General features: G+C 42.7%; 1 protein-coding gene across 1 annotated transcript; it reads left to right on the top strand.

Moving 5' to 3' along the window:
- The first annotated feature begins 1,212 nt into the window (after positions 1 to 1,212).
- Positions 1,213 to 16,534, top strand: LOC138597336 (uncharacterized). The gene is made up of 5 exons (XM_069668925.1): positions 1,213 to 4,073; positions 7,634 to 7,833; positions 11,624 to 11,736; positions 13,139 to 13,253; positions 14,094 to 16,534. Exons 1-5 carry the CDS (start codon positions 1,436 to 1,438, stop codon positions 14,223 to 14,225), a joined length of 3,198 nt encoding a protein of 1,065 aa, XP_069525026.1. The 5' UTR covers positions 1,213 to 1,435; the 3' UTR covers positions 14,226 to 16,534.
- The last annotated feature ends 2,377 nt before the right edge of the window (positions 16,535 to 18,911 follow it).

Here is an 18,911-nt window from a genome sequence, read left to right as displayed (position 1 = left end):
GCATGTTTGACGGATTTGTAGCGCTGTAGCTCCAGTGGTGCAGGCCGACTGGAAGGATGTGGTGGCGCTGATCCCGCTGAAGGATGCTCCAGAGCCCGAGGAGGGAAGGATAGGCTGCTCCTGTGACTACGGAAGCAGAGAGGCATCAAGTAAAGGACGCTGTAAGCCCGGACAGGACACTGAGGCATCAAACCAGGTGAGACACGATGAAACCTTTCCTCGGGCATCTTTCAGGACATGTTGGCTGGGGGGACTGGTTTTGCTGGTACAGTGTCTGGTTTGACGTGGTTCATCCTCACCATAGAGCTACAGCCGGCTCATATGAGAAGGCTAAGTGAGATATGTGGCCCAGACCAATTCTTGCAGCTTGTGGCGGTTTATTGAGTCACTTTGTGAAAACCATTTAAGCTGTGTGGGCACGAGGACGGGATCTATGGATTTACGTCCACCTGTGTTTCATTTTTGTTGATAATTCCGTACGGCTGATGCAACAATTAATGTAATTGGCACCAAAATGGACGTGGTGTGATTGTACAAATTTTATATAAAACATAAGGCCTGTCTGTGTAGGAGTAGTATGAAAAGAAGCCACTTGGATTCAAATGTGTGACCTTTGACAGACTCACACCCCCACAGACAGGAGAGCTGTAATCCAGTGAGTCAAACCAAAGTGAAGCACGATCCCTTCTCTGTGTGGGATAACAGGAAATTTAACGTTTGTCATTTATGTTTTAATTTCACTTTTGCTTACATCTTCCCTGCATCCGTCAAAAATGCTTTCATAATGATTAGACAAACACATCAGGGGGTTTAATAGCATCTCCTCCTGGCATAATTATTACTATTTTATCCATATCACTGATGTATGAGCAGGCATCACATCTTTACAGTTATTAATTATCTGGTTGTGTCTCTCTGCCCTGCAGGTTGTTCTGTGACAGCTGAGTCAGTCCTCGGTGCTGACAGGGAGGGCGGTGAGGCTCTGAAGACGGCATCACTGAGCGTCAATCTGGAAGAAAACAAACTTCTCATTATCCTCTCTATCATCAGCTCTGACAGCCGGACGTCTGACCTGGGCGTTTGTTTTCCTCGTCACACGCTCAAAGTTTAGAGACATAAAGGCAAACAAGAGCTCAAATCCAGCTCGCCGTCAGGAAAACAACTGATTGTTTTTTGGCCTAAACTCAGATGTTGTCAGAATGAACAGTTAAGGCATGCGGTTAGCAGGCGAGTCAGCTCTCTCTTGCTGGGTACAGTAAAAATTCTTATGGTATTTCAGCTTTTTCACAATGTTTGGTGTTTTCTTTCCAAACTATGACCTTTAACCTTTGAGCTGTCACGCTCTAGATCGAGAAAAGACTCTTAATAGTGCCATCGTTCCCTCTCACCTGACATTTTAATAAAGGATAAGAGAGAACAGACAAATTAAACATAGATGAGGCCAACGACAGGCACCATGCTCCAGCAGAATAACAACAACAACTACCCCTGTCTGAACGTGTCAGGCTCCACCCGGGAGATGCTCCAGAAGTGCTCCAGAGCCTCCCTGCCCTTCCCCAGCCGGATGGAGCTGGGCCTGGGGGACCTGCCACTCATCCGGGGGCTCCGAGCCTGGGCGCTGTGCTCCAAGAACCGCCGGAAGCCTGGTGGTCTTCTGGGAGGAGGTCAAGCTCCCATCAATCCTCCTGCAGGCCGTGGGGGGTCGACTTCCTGCCCCAGGCCTGCAGATGTCTACCTAAGCGGGGAGTGGGGACGCATGGGGTACGGGCTTCCTTTGGGGCTGGATGGTGGGCAAGCCGGGATCGGAGCTTTGGTAACGGTCGCCTCTCTGAAGACTTCAGAGGGCAGCGGCAAGACGCAGACTCAATGCCTCTTTCTGCGGACTGAGAAAGGGAGCTGTTTGTACTCGACAGCTAAACCCGGTTCTGGTTTGACCACCAGTGCGGCTTCGAGTGTGGTCGGAGGATGGCTGAGAGGGAAGACAGGAGGTGGAAGCAGAGACTCCCAGGCTGGGAGGAGGGACAATGGGCCAACTCCGCCAGCACAGACTGGAGCAAACCGGGTTAGAGTGCGATCTGGCCGGAGATGGAGGAAGTCCTGTAATGCAGCAGGCCGGGAGAAAACAGGCGTGAGCAGAGAGAGGCGGCAGAGCAGCAGGGAGGATCCTGCTGGAGAAATCATTCTGGAAGAAAGGCAGGAAGAGGGAGACAAAGGAGGCCTGGACATTAAACAGTTTCCAAGCCCACAGCAGGACAACCGGAGAGCGTGCAGGAGTCCCAGATGCTGCCACAATGATTCTCCCAAAAGCTGCACTCAGTGTGGAAGGAGAGCACCGAGGAGGGAGAGAGAAGATGAACATCAGGGAGGCGAAAGTCCGAGAGGAGGCGTCCAAAACGAGGTAAACAGTGAAGGGAAGGGAATGAGGAAGGAGAGGCAAAAGAATGAGGAGGAGGAGGAGAAGAAGAAGGGGGGCGTCTGCGGGTTGGAGTCATCTGACTCTGTTTTGGCTGTACCAAACCCTGACCTAGAATCTAACCACTTTACTCCAGAACCCCACAGCGGCTGTGATGTTGAAGAGATTAGAGAAGCAGAGAGCAACAAGAAAACCTCTCACAGCAAAGACGACTGTTCAGATCAAAGGGAGGATACAGACGCTGAGGATCGGAAAATTCATACTGGATACAATGATTTTATTCAAGGCCAGTCCGAGCAGATGACTGGTGACTTTACATCAAGACATAATATTGATTTTAATGACAGAAAATCAGTTGAACACCCTCCATCAAGTGAAGAAGCAGCATCTAACGTAAATGGATTTTCTGACCATGTGGAGGCGCATCAAGAGCCAGAGAACGAAACCGAGACTGTGGATGTTCAAGAGGAGGAAGTGAGCATCAATCAGACTCCTGCTGAATTCTCGATTGTATCACATTGTTATGAGGATGTCTCAGTCTGTGCTGAGCCCTCCGCTCCTGTAGAGGGCAGCACCTGCATAGCTCAGAGAGAGAAAGAGAACAGCCAAGATCACCTTGAGGGGTATCAACGAGGGGTTGCAGATCCTGGGATGATGGGTGAAGAAGAAGTGGATGTTAAATCAGAGCAAAAAGATCCAGATTGTGAGGCTGGCGAGGACGACACTGTGAACGAGAACAGAACACCTCAGTTTTTATTAAGAGATGTTGAAAACTGCAGCAAGCTAGAGGAGAGAGATGCTTTGTCCTCTCCTCTCAGACATGGAGATCCTTCCCCCTTTGAAACAGACGGGAGGATAGTAACACACAACAGTTGCAACTCTCATATAATTGAGCTTAATGGAGCAGAGTTCAGAGACGAGCTAGTGTGGAAAAATAGAGAAGAGGAGTCACGGGAGGAGGATAAAGAGGAGGGAGTAAATCCTGAGGAGGGGGATGAAGGGAGGGAGATTTTGAAGAGTGAGAGCAGCTGCGATGTGGATGATTTTATTGCTAAAGATGAACATGTTATAGATACTGAGGATGACATAAATAAAAGCACCAAACATGAGGATAATAATGAAGACGTAACGATAAGCAGTGCACTCAAACACAACTGGAGACTACAGGAGTCTGCAGACGGATGCAGGCGGGGTGAGACAGAGGCTGGAGACACCTGTGGACAAACAAGCTTCACCCATGTTGAGGAAAACAGAGAGACCAGCACAAGCGTCACTAATGTTCCCTGTGCTGATCCCTCCACCTCTATTACGCTCCTGCTGGCTAATCCTGCCCCCTCTCTGCCCCCCTTGGGATCCATGGCAACCGGCCTGCCCTGTCTGGAGGCGGAGAAGGAGGAGGAAGAGGAGGACGAGAAGGAAGGGGTCGGATTGACGGCGGAAGACGGACAAGGAGGCCACGAAGGGAAGAGGAGGCACGGGAAAGAGCTGGAGGAGCAGGGAGAGGAGGAGAGGGGCTCCACGGTGGCCACTGAGGAGGGGAGGAAAGAGGAGGAGGAGGAAGATGAGTTTGGAGTATTCATGCAGGCGGAGGGAGAGCCGGCCTGGAGCGAGGGATCCAGCATGTCTGCCTCAGTGCCTTGTGGGAGCAGAGAGAGTGTTGGTGAGTCTCCTGGTTTTCTATGTTTGCTGGCCTTCTCTTCTCTCTCTCTCTCTCTCTCTCTTTCTTTCTTTCTCTCTCCCTCTTTCAGTATCTCTCTGGCCTTTGAAAGCTTTACTTAGTTTGCCTCTCTGTCTGCTGTATGTGACGGAAAACATTTTGGTTGAAGTTGACAAGGCTGACATTAAAAGGCTTCAGAAGTAGAGCAGAGTCTCCGGGAAAGAAGTCACAAATGTTCAGATTTAGAGACATAAAAATATCAGCACTCTGTGTCGTTGTGCTGGAAATAACTCAGCTCAGAGTATTAGTGCATTTTTAACCTTTTGTACTGTATCAGGAATGCACTTACACATGCTGTGTTTTAAAGGGCCACAGCAGTGACTCTCAGTGTCGAAATCCATTTAAAACTATGCAGCCTGACATTTGAATGTTGATATTTACTGAGCAGCTACCATCTTTTTATGATGTTATTAGGTGGAGGCTTTTTTTAATCAATGTAAGCTGCTTTAGGTACAATACTTTACACTTGATGTGATGGATTACACATCCTGAGTAAGATTCAAGCCTTTGAACGTCCTCCTGGTTATAGAAGTTATTATTCCCTTCATGGACGATGTTTTGTGACTCACAGTTTGAGCAGCTCTAAAGCTTTGATTGGCATGAAACTCTCACACTTTAATCTTAAATACCAAAGATTACCTGCAAAATACTTTCTTTGATTAAGAGTTGAAGGTTAAAGCGTGTGGACGCTAACTAACACTAGCTTACAGTTCAGTTTTCTGTGCTTCAAACAACACGTGTTGAAAATCACTCTGCAGCACATAAATTAGTTTCATGTTTTGTTTATAACTTCAAAGATGAAACTCTTGAACACTTTAATTGCTACTGCTCTGAATCACACCTCGGAAAGGCTTCTTCTTAACCATAGCATCATCAGCAAAGGCTCATGTTCGTTGCAGCATTTAGATCTAGATGACAAAGCAACAAACAAAACATGCTTTCTCAGAAATACAAGGTTGAGAACATTAAAACCTGCAGCCATTACATAAACATGGCTGATCAGTAAACAGAGACAATGATGTGTTTCTACGTAAAGACAGATCTTGTTAAAAGATTATTTTTAAATGTTAAAACTAAATGAGTTTGATCACTATTTCACAGATCATGGAGCATAATTCAAACCGATTCCCTCCTGCTCGGTCGTGAAAGCCAAACATTGTTTTTCAAATAGTGAGGAGACTGATTTATGATAAAGGACATAAAACTCACAAACACACTGGTATGGGCCCTTAAAGCAATAAAACTAAATAGATAATATAGTCATAAATAATGTCAGACTTCACAGAGCTCTTAGCAAGATTCACATCTGAATAACTAAATTAATCTGACAGTGTGAATCAGCTCCTCTACATTCAGCACACTCAGGACACACATGCAGCAGAGTATGTAGCATCTAAGAGTCTTTGTGCCTTTGTGTTTTTCTCTGTCAGCCGGTGTTAATCAGTTCTTATATTCCCCTTACTATGCTCCCTTCAGCTAATCACTTAAGCCCAGTTACAGCCGAGGGCAACAAGACTAAGCCGAGGTTTAATCATCATATATTTGTCCTCAGTTAATACACCTAAAAACATTTCTTTTATTACTTCAACATGTTTTATATGTGGGAGTTTAATAAGTTAAAGGTGCTGTCTACATTGACAGAAATCCATTTGTCTGACAGAAAGTTCTGAAGACAAGCTGACAGACCAAGTCTGCAGTTATCCACATCTGTACGATGTGTCATTGTCACTGCACAGAGACAAACGTGCCTGTCAAAACAGCTGGAGACAGATATATTCCATTTTAGAAGTTCACGTGGAAACCTGCAAAACTAAATGGAAACTAGTCCGGGACCGTTACGTCAAAACATGGAGTTAAGTTTACTATTGTTTCCTGTTTTTCTGTCTGTTGTTTACATCCCGCACAAATAGTAGTTGCATACGGCCTGAGCTCTCTGGTGTGCCCTCTAGAGGTCTCCTCCAGTAACGCACGTAGTATGTTAAAGTATGCGAACAATTACGTTCATGACTCAGCCGGTTGTGTCCGTGAACGCAAGATTAAAAAGCAAGTACATCTCCGACCTTAATCACACAGATTGCTTTTGTTTAATTTCTCTTTTTCTTAAGATTAAAGTGAATCAAATTAAAAACTTCTGTTTTTTAATGTGGGTGCACACCCATGCACTCCGCAAACCAATTTATTTTTTAATCTCCAGGATATTGAGTTGGAGGCTGAAATATGTTTTTGTAATTGGGTAAACCAACCCATTAACTTCACTCCCTCTGTGCAGGTCTGCTGATCATTTCCAAATGCATCAAGGCAGCCATCTCTCTAATGATAAACATATTGATTGTATGACTTTTAAAACATCCTAATGTCACTGTAAAAATCAACTCTGCGTTAATGTTTGTAGAACATTGTGGCAGGATGTTGGAGTTTACTGATACACTAACCCTAATAAAACACAATGTACATTAATGCACACTTGTTATATCCACTGATTAAAGAGTCTGCTGAATACCTTTGGAACTGTGCAGGACTGAATTGAAACCTATTGCTGCAAGGAAAAAGTACATGAACAATGACACAAAACATATGTCTGCATAGATTGCAAACATGTAAGCTGTAAAGTACAGTATTAATGTGTCCGCAGGAAACGACCTAAACACCTAAAAACATGAGGATGGTCTGTGAAAAGTTTTGTCTTTAAGTAAAACACTGACTCCTGAGCAGGTTAATGACTATAGAACTGGATCCTGTGTAATAAAATAAGTTAGTAACATGAAAATAATTTGATCAATAACGAGTCTAATCTTGTGAGAAATGTGGAAACAAGCTCCACTTGGCTCCACCGTGGAAGCAAGAGTCTGTCTTGACCTGAATTCCTTCCCGATCTCGGTCTCACTACGCCGTATTAATCATTCAGAGTTGTGTTGAGGGAGGGAGGGAGGAGGAGGCAAACGAGGCCCGGGACTCTGAGCTCGTTTTAGCCTCAGGTTATGGGGCAATGGGTGAAAGACAAAGTCACACAAACACAGACACACAAATATGACAGAAGTGATCAACACAACATTCAACCTCTGAGCAGTGGAAGGTGATGTGTGAAGGCAGCTGGGATCAAAGTGAGACAAATATTCACTGAAATGTTTGCAGGGAGAGTTTCATGATCATGATAGAGCAGGTAACTTTTTCAGCGACAGTAGACAACATTCACAGCAACAGACGACACAAATAATATCTCATTAGTGCCACCGTGACAAAGGGATTAATGTGATGTTAAAGTAACTCATCATACACTTCTGTTACCCAATTTTAGTCGTCTGTTTCTCTAACAATGCCACAAACCAAGCAAACCCTCTCACTACAATATACAGTAACTCAGTCGTCCATCCAGGTCATCTGAATGAGTGCAGATCCGCCTGGAGACATCATAGTTATTCACGTCAATACTACAGGGACATCTAAAACACATACTGCACTCTGTACTGACCTGACTTTGTGTGTCTGTGTGTGTCTGAAAACAGCACTTGGAAACCACGCCATCTCAGGGGACTCGACCCACTGGACACCCGGCTGGACGGACAGCTCATTCCACCAATCAGACGACACCTGGACGGCCTTTCCTCAGAGTCCTCATTTGTCAGATGGCGGTGGAGACATGGTGGGGCAGTGGTGGCCGACGAGTGCTGTGGAGCAGGGCAGAGAGAGACTCACTCAGAATCTGGTAATGTTCTACTTCTGTGCTAAAGCTCTTGAAGACTGCTTTCATGAAAACAAAGAGTAGAAATTCAGCTCAGATCTTCGTTCTTTCTCAAATGCATCCAACTCTGAGAATTCCCACATAGTCTCTCTGATTGGTTTATTTAAACAATCAGCATGGTTCATTGTAGCTGAGCTACTGTTGAAAATTACCGGCTGTGAGTAACTGCTGTATATTTGAAGTGTAATGTTGCGTTTCAAGCGTTATTAGTGTAGTTATTCTTGTGTGGATCATATGGTAAAAAAAACATTTGGAAATCTATAAGCACAGAAAAAATGTGGCTCCACCAATTCAGCATTCTGCTCCTATAACATCCCTGACTCACCCTGACTCACCATGTACATATAGAAAGACAGAAGCAAAATCGATGCAGCAGAAACAGAAATGTGATCTTCTTTATTCCGCACATTTTTCATCCATGTGAAAACCTTGCGCCTACATTACCCACAATGCAATTTGATCAGTAATCGTTCGGTTAGAGATTCACGTACATTGTATTAATGAAGCTTCGCGTTAGTTCATGCAGGACACAAAAGTCAAGCATCCAAGCTGTAATCAGCTGACAGCCTGCTGATTGAATCGTCATTGCTAATCAGTAACACACCAATCATAGCGGCTTCTAACAACAAAGCGGTAAATTAAAGTGTAACTTGCTCCTCACTCATCCCTGCTAAACTAATGCTGCGCACACCGCTACTGCTGCTGCTTCTACCCCAACCTCCACCTTTCTAGTCTACCTTGCCACTCTGTATACCCAAGGGGCTTTGCCTTGCGCTCCCTAGAAAGCCATAGCATGCTGCTCGGCTAACCCAGGGAGCAACCTAAAGGTGGTGATACACGTATCAACTTTTACATCAACATCAACAGACAGCGTAAACACCAACAAGCAACATGATGAGATACAGGGCAACAGGCCTGTGGGCAGCAAGGTTCTCCGTACTCCTCCGTTCCAGTCACAACTACAGCGTTACCATAGCAACCCCTAGTACGACCGCAATTTAAGCTAGCTAAACGATCTCATACAAGTCAGCTCACTGACAAATTTCACGGCAGTAAACCATCTCAAAAGTGTTTTTAGTTTATATTTAATTAACTGACAGATGTTCTCCAAACATTCACTTACCAAAGTAAAGTTTTATCAGGATAAGTTCCTTCGCAGTACCCCATCCGGCCCGGCTGCCCGATCCATTCTGCGCATGCGCATATTTATTCCTGCCCGATTTGTACCACCGGTGAGAACGTTAGACGGCAGCAAGTCTTTTTTTAAATAACTTTATTAACAACACAATATTAGACAAGTACACTACACTGCAATACATGTGACAGTACGTGGCCGTTATTAGCCAACATAAAAGCACAGAAAGGTTGCACAACTGCTTGTTTTATTAACACTGATTGTTAAAAGATGTTTTACTAAAACCACGTGGTGATCAATACATACATAAAGAATATCTCAAGGTCGCTTAAAAGGATTGTTTTTTTGTTTGTCACACTGCTGTTCAGGCGAACTCCTGCCTTTACCTGTGTTGAATGTACTATCCATTTCACCCCAGTCTTACCGCAAGCATCTTCTGCCATCCCATTCTCCAAGGGCCTCCTACCTGGTTCTCCCCCGTCATATGTACTTCATTGTTCTGGGGCCCTACTATCACTCTGTCACAGAGCCCTGTCACCCATCATATATAAGTAAGCTGTCATCTGATATAAATACACAGCTGTTGTATTTAGATCTGAAAACACACCATGAAATTATACTTTCTAGGCAACCAAGAAACTTTCTTGACAACCAAGCAACATCTCATGGTGTGTTTTCAGTGTATGGTATGTAGTGCACATCTAATGAAAGCAATCAAGACATTTCGCCAGATTTACTGTTTACACAATGACACAACTCTCTAATCTAATGTAACACGGCAATTTGTCTGCCAGCACCGCCAGCACACCAACACAACTCTCTCGAGTCAAGCGACGCATGCGTGGAACAGATCAGGCAGTGTCGTAAAGGTTCAATTCTGCGGATGTGCTGACTTTTGCTCATACGCAGAACGGATCAGGCAGCCACGGCGGATGGGGTACTGACATTCCTCGGTCCACTTGGATGGCCGCCATTGTTGAGAAATTCACATGACCCAAAATCTGGGCTGTGATTTGAGCGTTTCTGATGTAATTCTGTATGTTGACCACAAAAGGTCACTGATGATCTGACAGATCTAAGGAGGTTGACCTTTTTCAATATAAAAGTGTACAGTTAACATTGAACACTGACGTTGTCTTTTGATGTAAATGTAAAAGTTGATACGTGTATCACCACCTTAAGAGCAGAGCCATCAGCGCCAAGAATAACTGTATTTGGCAGTAAATAGTTAAATCTATGACGAGTGTTCCTGACTGAAATATAAGCAAAAAAGAAACTCACTTCTTTCTTGCTCCACACGTGCAGATTTGTTCCTTTATAATCTTGAAGTCCTTAAACTAAAAGTGAAGCTGACTCAGTGACATTTATTGGTCTTGACAGAGCTCCCTCTGGTGTCACACAAGGCTTTATACTATTTTATAAACACCAAGTCCTGTAAACACACGTTGATACTAAAATGTGCTACAAACTGTGCATTCAGTGCAGTTTACTAATCCATGTGCACAATAATCCACTATGTAGTAAGGCCAGTGGCATACTCAGGCTGTTTGATGGGCAGGGGCAAAAAAAAGGGGCACCTGCTGTATGCAATGGGGCACCAGCACGCAGATAGCTGTGATGCACGACAACAACTTGGGCATTTTTAACTGTAGAGGCCTACCATGAGGGCACATTGTCTCACACGTAGGAGTGGGCGGAGGCCAAACAATTTTCCAACATGTATCATTTAGCCACTGGAAGAACACCCAGAGGGCACTTTATCATATTTTATCTACAACAGGGGCATCTATGAGGGCACTTTCGCAACATTTTTCATACATGGTGGCACGCCTCAGCCTGCCTCGTCTTCTTCTTCACCTGCTGTTCAATACAATCCACAGAATATCTTGTGTACAGGAGTTACATTTCTGCACGCAGTCAACGACACACGTATGAGCAAACAGAAGCTCATTCAACCATTTGTTTGTTTCTCTGTTATATTCAGAAAATTGTTTGTACTCGGCTCTATTTGTTTTAAAATATAGAAAGAAATTCAGTATTTAAAACCAGTAGAGCCAGAACTGTAACATCCTGTGTAAATGTAATTATGAGCCAAGTTGTCCCTAGTTTAATTTTCTGTTTTTCTGCACCGTTACCATGGAAACGCATCCAGACCCGGGGATGGGTTGACTAAGTTTTCAGACTTAGAATAAGTCAGTATTTTGTAGCTCGCATTAGACCGGTTGAAGCTCGGAGTCCTTTTTTTTTTCTGGAAAAGAAGCCGACACTGCAGGAAAAGTCTCCCAGCGGACGTTAATGCAGTGAAAAGATGCAGATGAAAGCTCTGCCCAAAGCTGCAGCGAAGGAGAGGAAAACTGTTTTCAGATGAGCTGTTTGGTATGCTCGTAGTGCCGTGAAGACGCCTGTGAGGCAGCTTTAACTTCATGTGTGAACTGAAATAGGCTGAAAAATAATCTTTCTGATGGATTATGGATGCTTCCTGTCTTGTGGGTGGCATGTTTACTTGTTTTTATTTTTCCAGTCATCACATGACTCTTCTGTTAAAAAGCCCCAAGAGGAATAAACACAATGCTTTAAATCTTCTGACTATCTGATTATGTCTCTGTATCTTTCCTTTAGGCGTCTGTCTTTGCTGAGGCCTTCCCCTCCCTGCCTGCTCCGTCCTCAAGTGACCTCGATGCTGTTCCCACCCTGACCCAGATCCTCAGAGGAGGAGCAGACCAGGACCAGGGGTACGTAACCAACTGACACCGTCTTATGTCCGTTTATATAACTGAATCATTGTTATTTACTGTGTATTAATTGATCTGATGCACTGTTTAATAGCTGTGATTACACATTACAATAATTTGTAAAGGAAGAAATCAGAGCCCACAGAAACATCCTACATGATGTGTTTGTAATCAGCTGAAGGAGATTAACATGGAGGATTCTCTCCAGTCAGAGGCTCATTTTTACAGCAGGCCTCAGATGCCACGAACACAGCATCAGAACAGCTGGTTGTGCAGGTTAACAATAATTTGACAAGAGGAACTTTCTTCATCTGTATTCTAATGTTGGATTAAAGAAAAAAACAATGCAGGCGGCCAAGAATGCAACTCTGTCAGGTTTGTGTTACTCCATGAAACTTTCTTCATTGGTGGATTTTTATTCCTTGACAAATGGATTGAAATAAAAAATTATATTTAAACTGAAATGTAGTAAGGTCTGCAGAAAATAGAAAGTTAATTCAGGAAAAAATAATCGAAAAAACGTTAGGGTTGGGTTAGTTGTAACCTGAAGTTATAACCTCATTGTGCCTTCTCACTTTTTTTATTACAAGACTCAATCTATATGATATTTACATATATATATTTCATTTCTATATTAGTCCTTACATTTTTTTTCCTGAATAAGTTTATGCAGTTTTAATGTCTGTCGTGCAACATATGCTCATGAAAACTAACTAAGAAGTGATCACCTTTGTGCACGTTTGAGGTTTACTACCTTATCTGCTTAGTCTTTTTTATGAGTTTGTGTCCTCTTAATTTAAATTGTGTCTTTTCAGCTTTGATTGTTTCTATGAATTTCTGTGTCTCACTTGACTTGTGTAGTGAGAACCGAGAGAAAGTCTCGATTGTAAAACTTATGTTAGAATCCAGGTGGTCGTGGTCAAAGTCTCTTTTGTTTTTGGGTTTAGAACAAATTGTTGCCACCAAGTGGTTGATGTGATGAACTGCATGTGAACATTGGTTGTGTTTATGACTGATCATCCGGCTTTATTGATGGAGTGTGAGAAAATCTTTGATGCACATTACAGATAAAACCAGTTGTTGAATTACTGACATTTTGCAATAGAGGAGCTAAGTGCCATTTTTCATTATCATCAGTTTCATAAACAAATGCTGAAAATACAGTTTACAGACAGAATTTTCACAACAAGTGAAACATCACTGATGATGTGCTGTGGGTCATCTGATGAGTCCCTAACATGTGTCACTATGTGATAAAAACCATGAAGTAGGTGTAGATATGTTAAAAAACATATAATGGTATGTTTTACACAGATTAAGGACTATAGCTAACACCTGTCTGTCTGTCTGTCTGTCTGTCTGTCTGTCTGTCTGTCTGCGTTGTTCTGGTTCGACCCTGCAGGCTGTTGGACAGTTTCCATGACTTGAACAAAATGATTTGTCAGAGATACAAGCGAGCTAACGGCGTGTCTCGTGACTTGCTGCTGAAGACTCTACACCTGGAGCCACCTCACACTGTGAGTGAAGACTGGTGTCATTTACACTGCAAACATGGGAAACAAAGTCTCTGTCACTTGACTCACATCCTGCTGTCGTGTTTCAGCATTCAGAACACTTTCATAAACACTTTTAACTATTGTTACATTAAATTCTCTCCCTCTTTCCACACACCAAATCATTTTAATCAGAGGAATTAACACACAGTGCTCAATTTGTGAAGCTTCAGTGTTGTTTAATTGAATTTGTAGTCGCAGCTTTAACAGCGTGTAAAATTAACCGATAGAGCTGTTTGACTAGTGGCCTTGAAAACTGCAGCTTCATTCAAATGAAGTGACCTCTGCTACATGCAAAACACTCCTCACACTCACAGATAAATGTGAAGGCCGGTTCACTGTCGAAGAAAACTGTTACAGAGAAATACAGAGCACCTGCAGAAAATGTAAATGCCTGGTCGACTCCTGCAGAATCTCTGCTGCAGGGGAGCAGAGCAGGAAGTAACCAAGTCTTTTCATGAGTTATTGAGGAAATAAGCTTTACACTTATTTGCACTGAGTTACTGATTTGATGCTGATTCGGTTACTGTTTGATTTGTCTTTATTTTGATGTGTTAAACTTACAATATTGTACACATAGATTTGAATAGAGGCCACACACACGAGTTCGACACTAAAGGAAGTGGTTTTATTTCTGAAATTATACAAAGGTGTTTATTTTTGTGTATTTACTGATAATAAAATCCTCCATGTTGCACTGCAGATAAATAAAACCATTTCATTCTTCATTGCTGTTTTGTGTTGCAGAATTTTGCAGCTGTTCAGTAGTTTAATATCTGCTTCATTGTGTTTTTATCTCTGCAGGAAGTCAGACCTGCTCCCCGGACAGCCAATCGCCGTCTCTCCCCTGGCCTCCCCTCGGCCAATCAGCACGCTCAGAACGCTGCAGCTAAGCGACGGCTGTCATACGACTACAACAGAAACATCATGGAGTAACTGAGCGTGTTCAGCTCTGGTTGTGATTCATTAACATTTACCTGAAGAACTGCAGGTCTGAACCCGTACAGGACAGAACGGACTGAGAGCAGGATTCTGAAGACTCTGGATCACAACATGGGACATATCTGCTCACAAAGACCTGAGCGACCTTTTGACTCTTTGCACTTCCTGGTTATTTAAGCCTGAGCCGGTGACAAGAACGTAAACTGATGAAAATGGAGCGACTCACTTCAGTTGTGTTTCTCCTTCAGCTCCTGTTGATGTGAACTGCTGGAGTGTTTCCATCACACACCCTGTGTGCCACCGTGTTCACCACCAACCTCCCATCTTCATTTCTCTTCTCGACCACAAAAACAGCAGGAGGTCACGGACTGTTTGGAGCATGATGACCTGAGGTCACATGGCACTCATGTTGGAGGAAGAGTCAAGAATAATATAACATTATGATACATCAATCCTGACGTTTCCCTTCCTGTTATTTTATTATGTGAGAAGATTAGAATTTTACCATAGTAGAAACATTGTTCTGTGTGAGAGCTGCTGCTTTAGCAGAAACTTTCTCATTGTTTGAAGTTAATAATCCATCCATCCATTATCTTCCGCTTGTCTGGGTTAGCACAGCCATCCCTCTCCCTAGCAACATTTTCCAGCTCCTCCTGGGGGATCCCGAGGCGTTCCCAGGCCAGGTGGGAAATATAATCCCTCCAGCGGGCTCTGGGTCTGCCCCGGGGTCTCCTCCCAGTTCGAGAAGTAAAATTAAATGATGCTTTTATTCAGGACCTCCATACTGATGGTTTTGGAAGGGCAGCATGCGTGCTAGCTGACTTTCTAACTGTATTGAAATAGAAAACAATGGCTTGTTTGAACATGCAAAGTCAGCTGTATCAAGCAAACCCTGGAAATGTTTTCATAGTCATCCGTCTCTTATCTTAGCAAACGATGAGAAGGGTTTCTTATCCAGAAAAGTGCTTAACCCAAACAATGAGGCGTTTTCTCCCTCCAGAGCAGCTCAGACGGAAAGATCTGTAGACGTGATGTCGTGTTACGTGGAAGTGAAAGAGAGCAAAGGATTCTGTGACAAGTTGAAATCAGTGAAATTATCCAAATGTTCATGATTTCAGTTGCAAATGTTACTCATTTCCACACTGAAATTACAGTTATTTAACACTGAGCTGCAGTTTATGATGCAGTTTGGGCCTTTTAATTGCCACATTTGCTTTGAATAAGTCACTGTGAAAGACGACGTTTACTTCTTGAGACATTCTCTATTATTCAGTGCCAAGTCTGATCTGTTGGAGATTTCAAGTCTCATCCATAAGAATTAGCTATAAGGCTTCAGACTGACCAGAAATGTTGTTGTTGTTTGGTTGGAGAAAAAACATACAATTGCATATTGCTCCTTTTTTGCCGTCACTGCATTAACATGATGTCTTGTAACCGCTGCAAATCTTTATTCAAACGTGTCGTAATCATCTCCCCTCTCTTCAGATTTCCTCTGTAAAGCAGAAACCTGCCGTGTTAAAGGTAGTTTGGATGCTGACACACCTCTAGTGATCTCAGTGTGAGCTGGAGTCGTGCAAAAGTTAAAGCTAATTTCCTCCTTTTTTGTTTTTAAATGATAGAAGTGACAGAAAATCCTGCGCTCACACTGGAGAGAAAAGTATTTAGATTTTCTCTTGCAGGTTGTTGGTCCAGATATGATTTTTTGTTTACTTCTTGCAAACTGATGCATGTGCTTTTATTGTGTACTTACTGCAGAAAAGCCAGTGACAGGACTGATTCTTTTTGGTTCCTCACAGAAGCAGGTTTGTCTTCCAGTTAGTGCCAACAGGAACACCACTGACAGAGCCGATGTTTACAGGGTCACACACACAGAGCAGACACATGCAGGAGCAAACGCTGCCCGTGTTTCTCAGACTCACTGAAGTGGACTCACAAACAAAATGTCGGCATGTAATGTTTTTCTTCCTCTCTCTCGTCCAGTACACTCACAGTGGGCAAAACTTGAATCTAGCTGCCAATCCAAACGGTATTTTTATGACAATATTGTTCACATTATGACCTTGTCATTGATGCACTGTACATTTTTAATTTAAACAAACTATTATCATAATATCACCATAAGTTTATTTTGCTCTGTTGTATATTTCACTCGATCATTTGTGACGATTCAGAAACAATCATGTGTTTGTGTGTCGGCCATCTGTGCAAACTACAAATCGCTGAAAAGACAAGATGAATATTTTCTGATGCTGAAGGAGGAGTCGTCGCCTTGTTAACTGATGTAATAAAATGAAACAGTGTGACAGCTGACGTCTTCCTTATAGTGTTCAGACGGATGTAAAGAGAAATCCACCGGCTGGCATGAAGGATATTTCAAACCTTTGACGTTAGCTTTGAGGACTAGCCCTCTTTTGTAAATATTGTGAGATTAAAAAATACTTCCCTAATAGCTCTAACTTTATTAAAAAGCTTCATGACTAGAGGAGCAATCACGTCAAAGATCATTAACTCTTTCACTTTACATAGAGCCATGGTAGAACCGTAATAAGATAGACTTGATGTTTTTGTTGAGGAATTCAGACCAGAGCGTTTGAGAAAGTTGTTTTTCTCTACATATAAAAGCAAGCCAACAAAATCCTTGGCGAGCGACGCACATCGCTCTGATTTCAAGTTGATTATTTCACTGTAAAATACAAAGTCGTTTTTAATCTGTGTCTGGATTCAGATCGTGATTATTTTTAGACTACATGTACAGTATGCAGGAAAATCTGGATGTTTTTGCACAAAGAGTTAAACTCATGACAGCTCAACATACGGCTGGAGAGACACTGTATGTGAGATGCTATGAAATTGTGCATTCTTACTCAAACTGCTGCTCACAAAGCATCAAGTCGGCACCTATTGTTGAAGATTTTGGGAAACAGTTAAAGCAAAAGCAGGAGATGAAGGAAAATATGCTTATATAATTTTTGTAATAAGATTGGCTCAAAGTAAACTGAGCTTAAAGCACCTGCTGAGCTGGAGGAGGCCTCCTGGTCACGAGCTCAAACTTTCATCCCCCCGAGGATCAATAAGAAACAAACAGACAACGATAAATCAGCACAACTGGAACTAGCACAACAACATGTTGTGTAACTCCTGTTTACATGACACAGTTGTGCGAACAGTGAGAAGGTGAACATTGAACTTCAATTTATCTCCACTTATAGGAGTGATTCTGACATCAAAAGGTATCTTTACATTATACTGTATCAAGCTGACTTTGAATACAGAATCCAAGCACAGGATTTCTTTAATTAAACACAAATGTATAGATATTTTAGGCTGCAGGTCAGGTGGTTTGTCTGCAGCTTTAATCAGAAAATTCCACTTCAGACATTGATGGGTTTACATTTGAATAAAAAGCCCAAATCTGTCCGGGGTGAGATGAGTGCAGCAGCTCTGTGGTCCACAGAGAGTTAAACACTTTATTTGCTGAGTCAGAGCAGCTGTCCGCCTGCTGCAGCGTGATAACAGAGCTTTGTACTGCGTGGTAGGAAACAGGCCGTCATGACCTCAGCGTTTACACCGAATGAATCAGCCGGCCTTTTGCATAAACGCTACAAACAAGACAGCGATTACCTCCTGCAGACACGAACAGAGCGTGGTGAAGACGCTTTAGTCTGCCTGGCAACATCTGACTGCACAACAAGGGCCAGATGTTTATCCTTTTCCTTTCAGAGAATTAGAGGAGAAGATCAATACCGCCCTTATTTACTTAACTTCTCGCTGGAAATCTCAGTGGGACCACAAGAATTCATGAGGTCACTGCTTCCAGCCAAGAAATAGTCCACCAGCCTTATAATCACAACATGTTGTATACCTCATGTTTTGTGTGGATAAAACAAACATGATATATTGATGATGGTAGCTGTTTTTTTGTTACCTTTCGACAGTGCTAGGCTAGCTGTGTCCCCTTGTTTCTAGTCATTGTGCTAAGCAACGAGAACCAGCTGCTGTTTGTAGCTTTATCACACAGACATGAGGGTGGTGTCAGGCTATATTATAATATACTGCTCAGAGGATAAAATCCTGCGTGAGATTATGCGAGAGTCTGTCCTTTACAAACATATTTATGTGTTTCCCTTTTTCTAACACTTTGTCCTTGACATCCATAAAATGTGCCTTTTTCACACCAAATGTTCAACAGCTCTGTGTTTGTGCTTTACAATTTCCTTCTTGTCAGAAGCATAAAAGATCGATGGTAGTATCATGGGATCTCCTCTGACACAGATCAGGTTCTTTTAAGGTCATTTAAGGCTCAGTCATACAGGAAACTGTGGCAGATAACATGAACACTAAAATGATTCAGCATGATGTTTCATGTCGCCTTGTTGAGGACATAAAGACTTGGGCTTAAAGCTACCCAGCGACCACAAGAAGCAATATACCCGCAGAGCAGTATTACAACATACAGACTAACAGATATTTAAGTTAACTTTGTTCTCACACATTTGTCAGTCTGCAACTCAAAAGGGTTATACTAAATAAAGATCGCCAAATGAAATGACTAATCTCCTTCCTTGCTTTGGACCAGGCTGAGAAAACAAGAGCTTAATTGAGCTTTAATTGATGTTAATCAGATTTATATGGAGATAAATTAATCATAAGCTTTAAATTTTGCAAATAAAAAAAGACAAG

The sequence above is a fragment of the Semicossyphus pulcher genome, unplaced genomic scaffold (assembly GCF_022749685.1).
Source record: "Semicossyphus pulcher isolate SPU_LCO1_2020_fin unplaced genomic scaffold, fSemPul1.0.p SCAF_19, whole genome shotgun sequence".
Taxonomy (NCBI): domain Eukaryota; kingdom Metazoa; phylum Chordata; class Actinopteri; order Labriformes; family Labridae; genus Semicossyphus; species Semicossyphus pulcher.
Note: the sequence above shows the minus strand (reverse complement) of the source record. Positions and strands in the feature narration are given on the sequence as shown.

Bases quoted from the DNA above. Each gene is read 5' to 3' on its own strand.
- LOC138597336 (XM_069668925.1), top strand. From the start codon at position 1,436: ATGAGGCCAACGACAGGCACCATGCTCCAGCAGAATAACAACAACAAC. The intron at 7,834-11,623 runs GTAATGTTCTAC...TCTTTCCTTTAG, and splicing joins AGAGACTCACTCAGAATCTG to GCGTCTGTCTTTGCTGAGGC. The intron at 11,737-13,138 runs GTACGTAACCAA...TCGACCCTGCAG, and splicing joins GGAGCAGACCAGGACCAGGG to GCTGTTGGACAGTTTCCATG.